Source organism: Otolemur garnettii, unplaced genomic scaffold (genome assembly GCF_000181295.1).
Source record: "Otolemur garnettii isolate 467f Iridium unplaced genomic scaffold, OtoGar3 scaffold00020, whole genome shotgun sequence".
In the NCBI taxonomy this organism is placed as follows: Eukaryota; Metazoa; Chordata; class Mammalia; order Primates; family Galagidae; genus Otolemur; species Otolemur garnettii.
In genome coordinates, this window is record NW_003852415.1 from 15,317,020 (window position 1) to 15,335,580 (window position 18,561).

The following is an 18,561-nucleotide window of genomic DNA, read 5'->3' on the forward strand; positions in this document are numbered from 1 at the left end:
AAAAAAAAAGAATTAATGTTTTCTACCCTTGAAGACAGCAGGTTCATGTTACAATTAATGCCTGACTTGCTTTAGGTTTCATGGCATTGCAGTTTTCAGTTGAGGTCTTTGAACACCCAAATAACATCCAACAGCTTCAGTGGTAATTGTGCAACAATTAGTTGTACAATTAGTCTGTGGTCTAGACTTTGTAGTACAGACTACGGCTATCACTCCTCAAAGCCAATGGCTTTGATAACAAATGTACACCGTGCTGAAGATGGGTACAGAAGTTCAATCTGAACCTCTCCTAAAGTTTGGGGCTTAGCTTCTGGTGCTCTGGAAGGCGATGTGGGAAGGTCCATGAGGGTGAGTCGGGCAAATCCACATTATTCGTCAAACACCTGCATAGTGCTGATTGTGTGCAAGGCACATTACTGTGTGTTAATTCTAACAATCCACCAGGGAGATACAGGTTTCCCTGTGAGAAGCCCGTGTGCACCTGCCCAAGGTCACATAGCGATCGCGTATAGACCCAGGAAACTTGTTTTTCCAAGAAATGCAGCAACAGTTTTTACTGGACTGTCATCATTGGTTCCATTCAATGTCATTTCTGCAAGGCATTTTACTGGGAAAGCAGCTGTGAGCTTTAAGATGTGTGGGTAGTTATTTTGAGGATGATGTGTCTTGAGGATTTGACGCCCAGACAAATTTAAAAATAAGCAGGTTTCCAACATCTAAGGATGGGCCAATCTCTGAGGTTATTGAGTAAAAAGTCAACACCGTAAAGTCAATTACACTATTGACAGATACTCTTACAAGGAGATTTCACATCATAATTATATGCAAAGGAACCCGGCAAATAGAGGCTGTGTAATGATTAGCTAATAAAAGTAACACTTCATCTATGTCAATAACAGTTTCAGAGTTAAGACAAACAAACATGGCCTTTGCCACTCAGTGGAGGGAAAAAAAAAATCCCCGAAAGATAAATATTTTCACTTAAGGAGAAGTCACTTAGACTCACACAGAAAATCTGTCACACAAAGGAGAGCAGAAAATTGCTCTTTAGTGGGTGCTAATGACTCTCCCCAGCCTCCCCAGGCCCCTGTAAACATGTGAACACTTACAGGATCCCTGGGCACTGCCACGTGCTGCAGCAGACAACATTTGGTGGTGTTCTGTTCTCTACTGGAGTCTTTTCCTTTTAACCTCAGCTGAGTTTAGGTTCAACTGACACGTGGTCAAACAAAAAAAATTTTAAATGACAATGAATGTGAAAGAGCAAAACAAGAGCCGCCCCTCCCCCAAATATTTCTTAAGGGTTTTACACACAGACACTGATTATGCAAATGTCTGCATAGCTCTGCTTGTGTTCACTCTTTCTGAAAGCACCTCAGTGTCCACTCTTTGCCCTATGCAAAGAAGGCAAGGATAGTACAAGCAAGTGTCCCTAATCTTACAGAGCTCTCTCCCCTCTCGCCATAATTTCCTTTAAAACTGAGGGGGCAGGTACAAAATTGGTATTTACTGAGAATTGGTACTGACAGTTTACTGAGAATGCACAATGGTTTTCTCCACTGGTTACCTCTTATTTATGTAAATGATAACTTGTTCCTGCAAACTGTGGTTGCACATTTTACCAAAACGATTTTGCTCAGAACTCCTCTCATGCAGGAAGGTCACTCGTTAATTAGACTGCGTATGCTGTTGGACAGACATTGACCAAGCCGTGCAATCACAAAGCTATTTTGTCACGCAGCCTCCAACCCAGCCTCAATACCCTTTCCTACGCTGGGCCCCTGGCGGGGGCAGGGCTGGGCTGTGCAAACTACATTCAGCTTTGCCACTTGGCTCCGTGCCAGACTCTGCCACCAGGGGGTGCCATATAAAGACCAGAAAGGAGAAGAAGGGACTGGTTCCAGCCTGCCTGTCCGTTTCCTGTCCTGGCGTCACCCCAGCAGTGCCTGGGAACCTCAGCAGCAGTGGCATCCATCCCTAAGGTAGCTGCTGGATCCAGTTTGCGTTCTTTCTAACACTTGTAGAACCATGTCCCCTCGTAAGCACCAGCACCATTGCCCCCCCACCCCGGTCTAAATCCTGCCTCCCACCCTTGCACTCTCTGCACAGCTCTGAGTTTCAGCTCCAGGGTACCATCATTCCAGCCTCTTTCCTGTGTTCCCTCAGCCCTGTAGGTAGTGGCTGCTTCCTCCAATTTTCCCCTCCATGCTATCCTGAGTTGTCTTTTTACCCTTTCAGTTACCTGCTTAATAACATTCTACCTGGTTAACAGTTCTTTACCCTGACATCTCTCTGTTCACATACCTGCTGTGGTTTCTGTCTCTGGACTGATGCATAAGACTAGCCCAGAAACTGTTTTGTGGTGGCCTTTTACTTTGGAAGGAGGACAACTGAGGGGCTCACTCTTTAAAGGGAAACAAGACTTCGTGGTTTTATAGTAGTGCTTTGTTACCTTTTAATCAGAAAAATATCAATATTTAAAATAAGGCCCCTAGAGCAGTGATTTTCAACTGGTGTGCCATGAGAGGATCTAAGGTATGCTGCAAAAAGACCATTCATTAAATTATTTTAGAAAGAAGTTCAAAGCACAGTAAGTATATTCTTTTTTTTTTTTCTTTTGAGACATAGTCTTACTTTGTCACACTTGGTAGAGTGCCATGGTGTCACAGCTCACAACAACCTCAAACTCTTGGGTTTAAGTGATCCTCTTGCCTCAGCCTCCTGAGTAGCTAGAACCACAAGCTCCTGCCATAGCACCTAGCTAGTTTTTCTGTTTTTAGTAGAGATGGGGGTCTCATTCTTGCTCAGGCTGGTCTTAAATTCCTGAGCTCAGGCTGTCCACCTGCTTTGTCCACTTTTGCCTCCCAGAGTGCTAGGATTACAGGTATGAGCCACTGTGCCCAGCTTATTCTTTTTTTGGATCAACATAATTTAAGTGTGCCAGGGAAGTTTAACTACAGGTTCAAGAGTGCTGGGAGATAAAAAAGGTTGAAAAACATTGGTCTAGAGAGTAATCATCAGTAAAATTTGCATAATATATTCCATTAGATTAACAACTAAAATTAGGAGGCAGCTCCTGCGTAAGGTCAACCGGTGGTCTGCCTGACTCTTCTGTGTCCTACCACATGGAATGACTGGAACCCCAGCAAGAGCTACTCTCCATGTCCAAACAATAAACTAGAGGTCGACACTTAAGAGTCTGCTAAGGAAAATGCATTGTTGCCTCAACTGAGAGCCGTCTACAGTCTCAAAGTCTTTTCAACCAAAATGGTCAAGTAGGAGGTGATTCTTTGTTCTTCAAGTAGGAGGTGATTCTTTTAAGAAAGAATGAAATAAAGAATTTGTCTCTTTCATAACGTAAGGCAAGGGGACTGGTATTTTGGCTTCATGGATGAGGCTTGCCACTTAAGAACACAAGAAGAATTGATCTAAGGGTAACCAGGACAGGTAGTGGAGAAGTACAAGAAAAAGACCCCATGTATTTTTGGAACGTATCCCGTTATCGGTGAGTGGAAACGATAACGGGCTTTTATAATCTGTACTTATTCTAATTCCTAAAATTTCCCCCTGCTCAGGTCCTATACAACACCAAAGTTAGCCATGAAGATGACGTGACTTCCATCCTAGAAAAGCAGGCGGGTTTGCTGGAAGAGTTAAAAGACGCAAGGTCACGGGAAGCGCCACATGGCTGTTTACACAGGAAGGCTGGCTTCACAGCTCCCTCAGGCCCAGCTAAACAGACTCTCGGGGTTGGTTTCCTCTGGGACATGAAACATGATGACAGCAAAGTAGCCTTCAGGTGCAGACTTGATCCATACGTGAAAAAGAAAGGAAAGGGGTAACGTCAGGAAGGGGCGCAGCTCAGTCGGGCAGGTCTTTCCAAAGCAAAAAGTCAGGCACGGTACAATGGCTGACGAAGCCATCAGCCGCCACCCTCAGGAAGAAGACCACTGAGGACAGACAGGGACATGCAGAGAAACTGCTGCCATCCAGGGCAATGCAGCAAAGGGCTGCGACTGAAGCACAGGGCTGAAGAGTACACGAGTTCACAGCGAAGAGAAATGTGTCTGATGCTGGCTCAGAGGCCACATTCAGGAAAGTGTTGGGAAGGAATCGTCTTTGTGATGGGTCTTGAGGGACCTGCCGCTTTGCACGTGAAGGCTGAGGGAAATCCACACACAGGAGATTGTACGACTATACACTTGCATGCTCGTATGAGCTGGGGAGCAAACGTGACTCAAGGAGAAAGAAAGGTTAGAGGAATGTCGGGGTGATGCAGTGGGAGGTGCTCTGGCAGATGGCTGGAGGGGTACGGTTTAGGAGTAGGTAGGGGCAAGCATGGGTGGAGAAACAGCCAGCAAATGGGGGGAGGGCTCAGCAATAGTCCTTGTGGGGATCCAAGCTAGCAGTGGACCTGGATCTGGGGCTGACAGTCGGGAAGAGCATGGAGGAAAGAAATGTCCCAAGGACGAGTTCATGTGGTTTGGCAACTGGCCTGATTCTCGGAAGCAGGGGAATGATGCCACCTGCTATTTATAGACCACTTACCAGAGCACGCTCCGCACGTGACTTTGCACTTGATTTCACTGCAGCCCCTCCTAGGAGGCACAGGAGTTTCACGGATGAGGGAGCTGAGGTCCAGAGAGGTCAGGCGCCAGCCCAGAGTCACAGGACGTGGACATACAGGGCTGGGTCTATGGCTAGACCCGTCAGAGTACTATCTAATTAACAACTGGCCTGCCATTTCCCAAGACCCACCTTACCTTGTCTTCTTAGGATAAAAACTTATTTTAACTTGACCCCATCTCCTCATCTGCAAAGAGATCAGGATAATTTGGTGGCCGTAGAAGCAGCTAGCATTTGGACGACAGCTAGCATTTTTGAACAACCAGACCACTAACTGGCTTGAAGTTGATCCTCTCCATCCCTGAAAGGAGCCCCATGGACAGATGCTACCCTCCTGCGTCCCCCTTACCTCATAGCTGCCGTCATCCCGATGGGTGTGATGGGCAGTGGCCGGACACCAGGAAACAGGCCTCGGCTCAGAACTCGTGCCCCGTTCTGTATCACTCCTGGAGGAACTGAAAAGGCAAAAAGACAGTGTACATGAATTGTACTGTACAGATGTCTGTTCAAAGTCAGAAATTTTGGATATACCAGAGAGAGGGAGGGAGAGGGAGGGAGGGAGAGGGAGGGAGAAGGAGGGAGGGAGGGAGAGGGAGGGAGGGAGGGAGACAGGGAAAGGAGGAGAGGGGGAGAAACAGAGAGCAGAGAAAGAGAGAAGAGCATGTTCTCTCTCACACACACAACTCTCTCTCTGGGGGAGAGAGTGACAGAAAGAGTAACAAATGAGCGAGACAGACAGAAGAGTAATTTAGTCAGCAAAGTCGGACCAATAGCTTATGACCAAATTATTGATGCTTAGGTTAAAAAAAATGGTTAAGTTTTGAAAAGTATGCTTCAAATATTATGCTCTTGCATTTATTAAAAATAACCTTTTCCCTTTGACCAGGTCCTAAGGACATCTCAAAGGCCCTGACTCCAAGCCATTCAGCAGGTGACCGCACAAAGCACTTCCTCACGCTTCGTTGTAGCTTTCTCTCTATTCTCAATCCAACAAAGAGAAAATACAGTGAAACAATAAGAGAAAGTCGATTTTATAAGCTTCTTGGCACCTCAGCACTCACGACAAGTTCATCCACACAACGCTGTTCATTACCCAAGGAAAGGGGCCCCCAGGGTCACTGGGAGAGAAGGGTTGCCGCCTAGACTTGCAGAGCCCACTTTGAAGGGCCAGATTTCCTCCTTCCCTAAAGCGCCCCCCATGCAAATCCCAAGAGGTCTCTCATCGTCCCTCCTTCTCCCAAACACACTCATTCCTGGAGCTACCCTAAGCCAACTTTGCCAGTGACCACCAGATGCTATCCGTTTTCTGTGCAAACTCTGAGTAGCCTGACACCAATCTGATTGTTGGAGCATTTACATAACCGGAGTACCGCAGGGAATCTGATATTCTATCTTTCTTTTTGACCTTGCAAACAGCAATTTTGATCGGTTCAAACTAATACTCTGCCTCTTGCTGCACCTGCCAACACCCCTGTATGTGCCTATGGGGCCAGGTGAGCATCAGAAAGTGACCCTGGCAGGTTTTAATTGTAGTTCTTCTTGTGTGACTTTGTGCAAGTCCTGAATCTCTGCTTCCTTCTACGTTTCTCCAAGACCGCTAATGCTGCCTCAGCTCTAAGACTCCCCCGAGCCCTGGCTGTGCTCACATAGCCTTGGCACAGTCTCCTACAAAGGTAGGGTGGATATGGTGCTTTTCCAAATTAAGACCACTGAGAAGGCTCTAGAAAGTTATTCATTCAAAAATGAAAACCACACTGGATATTGTTTTTAAAGCCAGTATTATTTGTATAGAACAAATATCTCTTACAATACACATTGCCTGTATATACTTTTAATTAACTGTTCAGGTCTCTAAGAACATGTTTTCAAACCTTTAATCAAAAGTCCTTCATGTAAGATGAATGTTTACTCATCAGTATGGGCTAATTTTATAGACTATGGACTCCTTGGGCCTTCTGTACTTCCTGCTAATAATTTTTGCCATTTCTCTTCTGGATTTGTGTAAGGCCTTTGTTGCTAGGTCTTACAGAAGGTGGGATGGGAGATAAAATTCAAACGCTTGGCTAAGTCAGTGCTACCGGTACAATCCAGGGTTCCAAAATCTCCCCAGTCTCTAACTGTGAGAGCAGGTGGAATGAGAGGAGGCACACCTGATTACCAGCCCGATTTCAGATCAGAGTATCTAAGGAGGGAGACTTACCAGGTGCCTTAAAAATATTATAGTGTGGTGTTTAGCTAACTAGCACAGTTTCCTCAGTTGATGAGTTCTCTATAAGGAAGAGTGTTTAAACTTTATACTACCTAATTTATATTCTCAGATTTCAAGACTTCCTTAAAGTTACAAGAACCAAGACAGTGTGGTGTTGGTCTAAGTAAAGGTGCACAGAGCGATGGCACAAAACAGAATCCAGAAACCGACCTGCACATGGGTGGCCAACGGCTTTTTGACAAAGGTACCAAGACAATGAGATGGGGAGAAAGGAGAGCACGAGATCAACTGAGATCCGTTTGGAAAAATAATGAACTCTGACCCTTATCTCATAATTAGAAATGGATCATAGACTTAAATGTAAGAACTAAGATTACAAAACTTCTAGAAGAAAACATAGGAGGAAAAATCTCCTCAATTAATTCTCAAAACCAGACATACGCAAAAGACCAGCAGAACTCTGGAGTTTACAGATGGGGGCCTGGAGTCCTCACTGAGTCAGGCAAGGCACTAGTGTTTAGAAAATGCACGGGACTCATCAGTATCATCGTCCTCAACGCGCTTCCTAAAGAGGAATCCTGAGGCGGCCTGTGCTGCCTCTGCTTCAGGTGACCTGAAACCTGCAATAAGGGAACCCAGACCAGGACGAAGAGCTCGGCCACCTCCCGTGACACAGGCCCTCTGTGGTGCTTCTGTTCCCTTGGGCATGTCACACCAGCGTGCCCTGTGGGGAAAACATCTAAAATGCCTAAAACTGGACAAAGACTCAGGTGCTCTAGAGCAGGGAGAGAGCAAAGGGAAGTCAAAGAGCAGGTGTCCTTTCCAGCTCTGTCATCTGCCCAGTGCAGAAGGAAAGCTGCCCTGAGGACAGAGTCCCAGGGCAGAGTCTCTGCCCCAACACCAACAGGGTATGCCCAGCAGGAAGGGCAATGAGGCGAGGAAGCCAGGACTCACCACGCACACCCTGAAGACTGCATTTGCTGGATTCTCCTCGCCTCACTGAGACGTCGGGGAGCATGTACGCCACGGTGGATCAGAGTGTGAGCTCTAAGCAACGTGGCCTCGGTTCAGTCCTGCCCCATCGCTGGCTCTGTGGCTGCACCTGCCTGCACCTGTTTCCTGAGGGTACAGCAGGCATATACCTGCCTCTTATTTGTTGTGAGGATCAAATAAGCTACGTATACTGCTCAGCTCAGTGTCTACCCCGTCAGGTATGCCCATCACCACCGCCATCATCATGGTCATTGCCACACTTCTTCCACCCTCCTGTGTCACCTCCCCAGCATCTTCTTACCAATTACCTATAAGGTAGTGGGCTTAATGGGGTCAGGACACGGGGAAATTCCTCCAGCCTATTAAGCTTTGTGTGGTTATCACTAACTGTGCATTTAACCATGAAAACATCTTCCCGATTAATGAACTGTAGTCAGTTCAAAGAGAATCTCATGGACACAGCTCTCCCGCCACATTAACAGGCTTTCCCTGAGCTATTTCCTGCACCTCATAAGACTTCTGGCACGGAAACGCCGCTCTTCCTCTGAATCCTGCAGCCTGTTCTCAAATGAGCTGCAACTAAACGCTGCCTCTGCCAGTCCTGGCATTTCTCCGTCCTCGTCATTGGCAATACTCTCCATGTTGAGATGGCGGATGTGTTCATATTTGCTCACTGGCTGCCAGAAGCCAGCTGTGACACTTAACTGTACCTCCCATCTTTTCTCCTTTCTGGCCCCATCCCCAAGTGGCTTCTGAAAAAGTCAGGGCCAGTCTAAAGTGTCTGCGTCTGAGAGCGGCATTCTGAAGTCCACAGCCCATGACGTCCTAGATGGGGCCCAGCAGGACATTAGCCCATCCTTCAGCCTGTCTCTCTCAGGACATCTCCTCATTCCCTTTCTTTGCTCTCTATTTCCCTGAAAGCATACTGAGACACTTAAAGACCACCTCCCCTACCGCCAGTCCACCTCCAGCCAGTGTACTCAAAGGCTCCTGGGCTCCAGCTAGTAACAGGCATCCTAAGAAACCAGACACTTGCAATCAACTTCTTGCTCTGATTCGTGGCTCTCACTAGAGAAGGCACAGACCTCTAGCATCACCTTGTTTATTAGACCAGTTAGATCTTAGGAGACAAGACCCATATCTGAGGCACTTGGGTTGCTGGAATAAGGTGCCAAGGACATCAGCACCAGAGTTCCCAATGCTTGCTGCTCAACCTGTTCTCTGATCTTTAGTGACTCTAAACTTTTAAAACAGGGGAACAGCTCACTGTCCCTCAGACCGTTGGAGGACTGGACTGCGGGCCTCAAGACAAGTCAGCTGCTAAGCAGGACAGGCAGTGGCGGCAAAAATACCTGGCAGGCTGGATAAATGTCCTAGGCAGGCTGCATGTGGCCCGCGGGCCATAGTTTGACGACGCCTGCTCTAAACTTTCTGATCTCAACTAGAAGGAAAGTACCCCTCACTTGTAAAGGCAGAGCCAAATCAAGCTGCTCCACTCATGACAGAGGCCGTGATCTAAGTGTGATAATAGAATCCTTATTTTAACAAAATAAGAAGTCTCAGGTCTCAGACAAATTCTCCTCCATGCTGTGTTGTCCATCAGCCCTTCTCCTGCCTCCCTCACGATTAGCTTTCTTGATTTTCCACAACTTCTAAAATTAATCTCTGAGCACCTACTGCTGCCTTTGGAGGGCAGCCCTGGCTAGTTCTCTCCGAGGCCATAAGCTGGGCAGCAGGTGATTCCGACCATCCTCCCCTTTCCCAAAGGCAGCTTTACCACCTGCTTATTTGGAAGGTATGCTCAGGAGGGACTGGCCCGGGAGGACTCAGGCTACTTCCTGGTGGCCTTTCTTGTACTTCTACTCCTGGTGCCTGGAGTGTCTGACACAGAACCCCAACTCCAGGCAGGGGGAGAAATACCTTCCCCCACCTGACTTCCCCCTTGGTCCATTTTGTTGTTTTATTATCTAGAGTTCATGTCTGGGAATCTGCCAACCAGGTATTATATAACATGAGCAAGGTACTCGGGCTTCTCCTGACTGAATGACAATTCCTTCTTTGGTGTTAAAGACGACTCAAGGGGCTTGTCAAAGGGGAAGTGCAAAGCAGGTGCTTCAGGAGTAGAGGCTGGAACTAGGCAATGCAGCCACTGGGGGGAATGAATGGATTTGACTAGAAGCATACTCCAAAGTTCAAGAAGTAAGGAAGCAGCCATGCTCTGAGCTGACTGCTTTGGAAGGAGCATCCCGGAGAATATGTGGGACATGATGGTTCTCCTTACTGAATCTTTACCACGCTGCCAACTGGCCAAGCCTGAAAACAATAATGTCACATGCACTGAGGGAGCTGTCAGGGGCACAAAATGTTGTAGTACCAGTACGTACTGCTGCCTCCCTGAAAGGGAAGCATCGGGCTGAAGTGAGATGTGGAGGGACCCATGGAGACTCCAGCCCAAGTGAGACAGGATGTGCTGGACTCCCCCGGGGCAATGAGGACCCTCTGGAGATCAGAGGCTTGCAGTGACTGGGGTTCTCAGCAGCTGCTGAGCAGTTTGCTCTGTGCGGCCCTCTCACCCTCAGACCCTGGACGGTGGCCAGCCTGCCAGCCCTGAGCTAGCTTCGCAGATGCTGAGCAAGGGAAGGAGGACAGGAAAAGATCTAAGTGGCTGCCATCTGGTGACCCAAAGTGGAGAGGCTACGAAGGGTGATGATAAAGGAAAAGCCACTCAGGCCAGTCTCTGACTGCTGAATGGGAACAGCAGCAGAAAGACCAGGGTGGCGGCCCCACAAACGGGACCATCGGGAGACCCAGGAGGTGGAAACAGGGGCTATAAATAGCACTGTAGGAGGATACTCTCTCCCACGCCAGCCCGAGGGCAAACATGGGCAGGCCATGCACAGACAGAAAGCCTGTGCTCTCGGGAGCCACGCTCCCCACGTGGGCAGTGGCAGTACCCCCTGAGTCAGGAGGAGGCCTGAATATAACCACATGGCACACAAACACCACTTGCAGGCCACCTACACACCATCCCTGAAGGCAGCTTGCCATGGCCTTTAAGCATTTTTGCCCAGGAATTGCATCTGACTCTTCTTCTAGGCCTTGGGCAACACTGGCAGGGCAGGGGATGGAGGCCTGATCACTCTGTGTTTGTAATGCGTCTCCCTTAAGGCAAGGTACTGTCTTAACTCTCCAGGCAAGAAACACTGTGCAGGGAAAATAAACGCATGTGCGGGGTGGGGACAGGGAGAGAATGGAACAAGGAAGAGCGCGCGGGAGGCAGCTGTGGATACATACCTCTGGCTGTGTTTCTTAGGAGGATGGGCCACCGGGCTTCCTCCTAAGGTGCCCAGACTGACACCTGATGCATCTTCATGCCCTCCCTATGGTATGCTCCAATCCTGAAGGACTCCTCCACCTAACCATTGACTATGTTTGCACTTGACCTTCAGGGGACTGTCCAAGGGCTAGGGGTCAAACCGGAAGATGAATACAAGGAGGCCCCTACCCTCCGCCCAGTCTTTACATTCCCTTCTCTGCAGCTCCTGCCAATGAGTATCTCCTTCCGTGACCTCTGCAGGCCCCTGGTTCTTTCCTCCCTCTTGGCCTGGGGCCTTCAAGAAGGCTGTGGCTGAATTTGGTGGTAACAGCCTTCTAATAGTGTTCCTACAGCTTCAAAACATGGACACCGAGTTATTATAACTCAAATTCATCATTCCAATGTAAAAACTGCTAGGGATACCCTGGTAGAATAATTATTTACAGTTTGAGTGTTAATAGGGATGCAGAAGTTCTGGAGAAGTTCATTTAGTCATGAGAACAACTAACTCGGAACTAAGCAGGAGCAATGCTTTTTCTTCTCTACCTATAATCAAGAATCCAGCAATAATGGACTTTAATGGAAGATGCTAAGGATCGGCCAATGATCAATCAATTCCCTTGCCTTTTCCATAATCCCTCTTTCCCCTCTTAACCCCAGCAAGCAGTTCATCAGAAGCACTTTTTCAAAAAACTAATCATCACTGTGGAACAGTGGCTGTGTGCAGAGGAAGGGGCTCAAATCTTCCATGGCTCTGATGAAATCAGTGTTTCCACCATGATGAGTTATGCAACTTAATTTTAGAAACCCTTGTAACTCGATTACAATCTGGTCTGTACTTTTCTGCCATACCCTCTAAGAACGGAGGTTTTTAAAAATATGTATTTCTCTGAAACTTAAAACGTCATTTAAAAACCACATTCCAGGTTAACGGCTAGTTACAGAACTGCACCAGTTACCCATCTGCTAAGCAGTGGTGTTTGCCTGCCAGGTGTGGGCAGCCTAACATTTCAATCGCTGGCGATAGGAGTTCAGCGAAGAGGGAATGAGGATTCTCAGCTGTTAGGAGCAGGTAATGGCAGCTCCAGGCAAAGAAATAAGTCTCCTTGAGAATGTTCAGCTGCATCTCTTGGGTCTTTTTAAAAAAAGGAACAAATAAGCAAGGATGGTGTCAAACTTCCTAAAGCTGTCAGGAAGGCTGGGACAAGCAGAGGTTGGGGAGTGAAGGATAGTGTGGAACTTCACATCAGTCCCTTATTGACAAAAAGACACCCGTTGTGGGTGTGAGCATGGATGCTTTCCTGCGGAAAATACTGTTGTCTCCAAAAGTGAGGAATTCCCATTGCTCGGGAGGTCATGCCCCAAACCAGTGGAAGGTCCAGCCCCTAGCGGTGGTAGCACGGTGCTGGGTGCCACTTCATGTCATCATCCCCAGGCCCCGTGTTTCATCAATGTCCTGACAACAAGCTGAGAAGACGCTGGTAGACCAGCATTCTGTCTGTCTGCTCAACTGGGTTCTGGCTGGGTGTGGGATATAGGCACACACACTGGTCTCAGGAGGAGGAAGGGACAAATGTCTTTGTTTAAGGTCATTTGTCACAGTGTGAAGAAGACTCTTCTAAAACCACAGTAGGCTAGCTCCAGAGGTGAAGAAAAACATCAGGTGGTGGATAGAAGAAGTCCAAGTAAAGAAAAGAGCTGTCTCAAACTTGGCTTTGCGCACTGGCCAAGAGGCTGGGAGCCCTGCTTAGCTAAATCTTCCTGCCCTCTACCTACAGTGGGTAGCATGGGAGCCTGGGTGGAGAAGACACAGGGGGTCCCATGGTCTCCTTACCAGGATTTGGCAGGCTCTATCAGACCTGCCTCATCGGACAGTTCCTCTCCAAAATGGCAGCCTGGTATTAATGAGGTCCCAGAGGGGAAAAAAAAGTCTAAAAATGGATACTGCTGAGCTCCATGACAGTAAAGCTGGCCCCACGTAGCCTCTTCTAGCAGAACCTACGGACTCACAGGAACAAGTCTGCAGGAGAAAAGGAGGTCTCTCCACGGGGACTCATTATAGGGTCTGCTTCCCTTCCCCCAAGTCTTAAGCCCTGAAATTATAACAGAACTTTCTCATCTTAGAAACACACCTATGCCTTCATTCATACATATGCATGAATGCGTGTTTATATGCATATGCATGTAATCATGCACTTGGGTAGTTTTTAAAGTGATTCTGTAAGGGAAGTTCTACTTTAGCATTAGTTCTTCCTGTGACCTGGTATATAAATGAGAAGGTTAAGTTCACAAACTATGGTGCTGTAGGCTATAGAAATATCTACTCACAACCTGCTTGTATCTCAGGGGGAGTATTCAAAAGCATCATGGCACTGGCAGCATCAATGTCAGGATCTGGAAAAATCAACCAATAAATAACATTATTTACAACGGGGCTGGTGTGTGTGTGTGGTTTTTCCCCCTGTAAGTTACAGTTTACGAATGCAACAGAGAAAAAAAGAAATCCAGGAACTAGACGAGCCATCCCAAAGGTGACTTTCTTCCCATTTGGATCTGAGAGGAAGAAAAGGCATTCTAGAATGAGATGTGAGGGGCATGTTAGTTGAGTTTTTCATCAGACGAGCATGGTCTCTTCTCGTTTTGCTAATTTCATAATTTGCCCTGTGCTGTTCCTGATAACTTGCTGATCTCTGCACCCCTACAGCTTTTACCCTGGGGTGAAGAGCAGGAAAGTTAGTGACAATAGGAACTTCAGCCGCAGGAATCTTTAATGAACTGGGGAAGGCCCGTGGTGTCAAAAAGAGAAAGCGTTAAATACACCTGCATCTAGTGAGATACCAACAAGACATTTGGTCATTTTCATTTGTCAGCAGAATGTAAATTGTGTTTTATGAGGTTATATATTTGCAACAGCAGTGGTGGCAGTGATGAAGGTACTTTTTAAAGAAGGCTCTTAAAATATAAAGAAAAAAATTAAAGTTCTGATGTTGGGGGGCACAATATTTGCTTCCACATCTATTATGGCTGAAAAGAAAAAAAAATAAAAACCAGTCATCACTTCATGCTATAATTCTTAATAGGTTTCTGAATCCTTACTGATCCACCAGTTGACAGATGGCAGGTTATATAGAGACAGAGAAAAATATTATCCCTTTATAACTAAATTCATTTTCCTCTGAGAAACAGCAGCGCTGCTGCTATGGAAATGAAGGTCACCATGGCAACGGTAAACAACCCCCAAGAATGGTCACTGAATAGGCTGAAAAGAACATCTGCCCCAGCACAGCGTCCCAGCTGCCCTGGGGCGAAATTCACTAATAGTGCGGTGATGCCGCGTGACAGAAGCTGCCGCCTGTGCCCTGTCCAAATAAATGAAGTGTGCAATTGAAGTCGACATCAAAATGCCTTCCCTTGCAGATTACTGCCTCTGTGTCCGCTAAACCCAATGACTAATGATGGGGGAGGGGGGCTCGCACTTGTCAGTTTTTGTACAAATTACATACCAAAAAATTCAATTTACTACTAATGGCTCCATGGCACTTTATTTTGGGTATTATGCTAGAAAATTACTTTTTTACTGTTTAAAAAAGTACATTTTTCATACTTTATATGTGCACTTTAATTCCAAGGGAGTAATGTGATGCAGTATAAAGACCCACAAGCGATTAATAATATGGATGATGCTGGTTCCAGAAGAGAAAGTCTCAGAAAGAAAAAAAGTAAAAGAACTTGACTCTGCAGGGTTTTTTTTTTCTATTTTGCCTGCAGGAGGCCTGTTATTTACACTCCATAATGGAGTAAAAGTTTATCTTAATAAGTATATTGTATGAGAAACAGGTAAATTAACTTCTTTGGCAACTCCTAGGGTGATATTCCTAGACCAGTCATCATTCCCCACTGATATACTAGTGGGGACAATTAACTGAAAAGCTTAAAAGTTTTCCTCACTACTCCTGGGATTCCCCCTGCCCCTCCCCCTGGGTCCCTCCCACAGGGCCTGTTGCCAGGATCCAGGGAAACTCAGTCCCAGCACGATTTCTGGCACACCCAGGGAGGGTAAGCAGTTCCCCAGAGCTGCTGCTGCAACTCAGGCTTTTCCTTCCTTCTCCTCCCATTGGAAAGGGCCTTTTCTTTTCTCAGGCAGTAAGTAGCCAAGAAAACACACTATTTCTTCCCGTCAAGCAAAGTTTATTTGCCCTCTTTAAGAAAGCAAGCATTCAGGTAGTTGGCCTGTCTAGATGGTCCCCACCTCTCCACGTGACCCAGACCCAGAGTTTTTCTGACTAGAAGGTATGCTGGGGCCAGGACAAGAGGAAACACAGGTAAGACGTCAGGAGTCTTTTCTTAGTTACTCTGCCAGAACATTTTAAAAAAGAGGACTTCCATGGGGCAGGTGTAGATGGCCACAGATCAAAAGGAGACGTCATTAATGAAAGAAAGAAAAAAGGAGGAAGAGAAAGGGTACATTTAATGGAGAGTGTAGGATCAACACTCAAAAAATCGAGGAGCACCTAAGTGGGGCAGCCCCAAGGTGCAGCTTGGGGGAGAGCTTTAGATCCACAAATGTATGTCTATAATTCCACTCCCACCCAAGCTGAATGAACACAAACTGGGAAACAAAACAAAGACAGATGCTGAAGGACTCGGCCATCAGTGCTTCCTTCTAACTGGATTGGCCTTCCCTGATGCCTCCACAGATAAACATTCTGAAGCTTTCAAGAAACTCATGCTAGTCTCCGGCATTTTGGGTGGGTGCAACATCCAGCCTCTGCATTATCTCATCCACAACCCCACTCCATTCTGAAAGGATTGGCTCTTGCACGAGTAGCCCTTTGGGCAGAACGGAGCAGAGAGCAAGGCTTGGGAGTCTCCCCACTTGACATGTTGGCGAGTGAACTGGCAAACACAAGAACTTGCAAATGGTAGGAAAAAATGTAAAATGTAATTATGTGTCTATGCACACTGGCACACTACCGCGCGACTCCTTCCCCTGGGGACAGTGAGTGTGATCCTTTAAAAAATTTACTTTGTGAGGGATTTACATAGAATAAAATGTGCCCATTTCAAGTTTAGAGTCTGATGAGTTCTGGCTAATGTCACACCAGTGTTATCCCCGCCATAATCAAGATAAAGAACACGACACAGACTTCTATCACCCCAACATTTCCATGAGTCCCTCTGCAGACTTTCCTGCCCCTGGGCTGGGCAACAACTGATTCACTTTCTGTTATTCATCCATTTATGGCATTACTGAATAGTATTCCAGTGAAAGGACATACCACAACCCATTCACCTGTAGATTGGCATTTAGATTATTTCCAGTTTTGGATATTATAAAAAAGCTGCCATGAACTTTTGTACCACTATTTTGTGAGCATATGTTTTCATTTCTCTTGGGTCACTGTTAGTAAATATGATTTAACTTTACAGGACACCGCTAAACTGTCTTCCAAAGAGTGTGTGCCATGAACGAGAGTTCGTATTTTTGCCAACACTTGAAATTGTCACTCTTAAAATTTTAGCCATCTAGTGGATGTGTGGTGATATGTATTGCATTTTTCCTTTCTGTTTTTCTAATCACCAATGTCAGCATCTTTTCATGTGCTTGATGTTTATATGCATATCTTATGTGAAAACTTCATTAAAAGTCTTTGCCCCCCCCCCTTTTTGGTGGGGAGGACAGAGTCTTTCTTGCTCTGTTGCCCAAACTTGAGTGTAGTGGTGCAATCACTGCTGACTATAACATTAAACTCCTATTTTGCTCATTTTTCAATTGGGTGGTTCATCTTCTTATTATTCAGCTGCAAGTTTTCTTTAAATATTCTGAATATACATCCTTTGTAAGATACATATCTTTCTTAGTCCATAGCTTATGGATCTGGTTTCTTCACAGTAATGTTTAGTAAGTAGAAGTGTTTAATTTTTATGAAGTCTAATTTACCAATTTATTCTTACACGTCTTAGTATCCTTTGTGTCCTAAGAAAACTCAGCATAAACCAAACTTGCAAAGATTTTTCTCCAAAGTGATCCTGTTTTTAGTTTTCACTTACTCACACACTATAGTGTTTTCCAGGTTTGGATACACAGATTTATAGGTAAGTGAAAATGGAAGTAATCAGCTAGATCTCTTTCCTCACCCGGTAAGCTGTTCAAGTGCAGACCATCTAGAATTGTACAGATCAATACCAGTAACTCTTTCATTGGCTCCTGGTGTGAACACCAGGCAGTCCAAGAGAAGCCTTAGTCAGACATGTTTCTATGGAGGAGTGTCCTGCTTGTCACTCTAAAACCCTGTGTGTGCTTCTGTCCGCAGAACCAATGACCTCCCATCTCTTGTCTCCAAAGAGAAGAAATGCTACTATACTTATTCTTATCAATTATTGAAATGCCAAGTTTTCTGCGCTTTTTAAAAATCACAAAAGTAATGTGACACACTATAAAAAACGCCCCACCACCATATCCCATTTTGCCATGTATAATGTGTACCCACGTTTTGGGCCCAAACTTTCCAGAAGATGTCCTTTGAGAAAGTGGCTGACTGCACTGCCTTCCCACTCTTTGAAGACTGCCCCTTCTCTCTCTCCTAGGAACTTTTCCCTCTCTGCTATGTTGAAGGCCACGGGCGAGATGGCCATGCATGTGGCTGGTGGGGTGGGAGATTCTGAGGCCCAATCTGCTTGGCCCATGGGCAGCCGGGAGGGGAGGGGTTGTCTCGGAAGCTTCCACAGGGCTCCTGTTGCCCTCTGTATGGCTAGGCCTTATGGCCCCATGGCCATAACCTTCTTTGCCAGTCCTGTCACCACCCTCTCCTCGGACAGTGGTGCTTGGTGGGGACCACTCCAGCCCGTTCCCACTGGATCCCAGATCCTCCCTGGCTGGAACACTGTGTACCTGGAGGGCCCAGGTGGGAGGGTGTGGTGGCCTGGGAGGCTGCTGGGCTGCCCCATTCCTGAGCTGTACTACCCAAGTATAATGCTTATCCTTATTTCTCCCTCAAAAATGTGGGCAAAAAAGGACTCACTGTACACATCAAAACATAATACATTAGGTGGATCTGATTTGAAAAATAAATACCTTCCCCAAAGATCTACTCCCAGATTCATACTTTCTTGTATATGTCTAGAAATTGTCAAAATAAGCGCTTACATATACTCAGTGAAATACCAACACATAGTTACTCATGCATATATTATCTATTTTTTTAAAAATGGGTATATGTGGAAAAGAGCTTTCTGCAACAAATTTGTTTTCACTTATAACATATTGGCAACCTTTCACATTAGCTTACATTATCTAAAGTTTTTCTACAGCAATTTTTTTTGTGTATAAAAACACACTACCCTGTTGTACAGGCAATCCCCCTTCTACCAGAAAGCAGAAAGCAAGCGTTGGAGCTGATTATGTAACCTGTGCAAA

At 46.2% G+C, this 18,561-nt stretch overlaps 1 protein-coding gene across 6 annotated transcripts in view; it reads right to left on the reverse strand.

Annotated features, from left to right (window-relative positions):
- Window positions 1-18,561, reverse strand: part of FOXN3 (forkhead box N3) — a 398,381-nt gene that overhangs the window by 20,192 nt on the left and 359,628 nt on the right. For 4 of the 6 annotated variants that reach the window (XM_023511511.1, XM_023511512.1, XM_023511514.1 and 1 more), the window contains 2 exons: window positions 13,473-13,538; window positions 4,976-5,081 (listed from right to left, as the gene is read on the reverse strand). In XM_023511511.1, coding sequence (XP_023367279.1) covers window positions 4,976-5,081; window positions 13,473-13,538 — 172 coding nt within the window. The remainder of the gene's footprint in view (window positions 1-4,975; window positions 5,082-13,472; window positions 13,539-18,561) is intronic. The other 2 variants (XM_012803475.1, XM_003786976.3) reach the window with 2 other exon arrangements.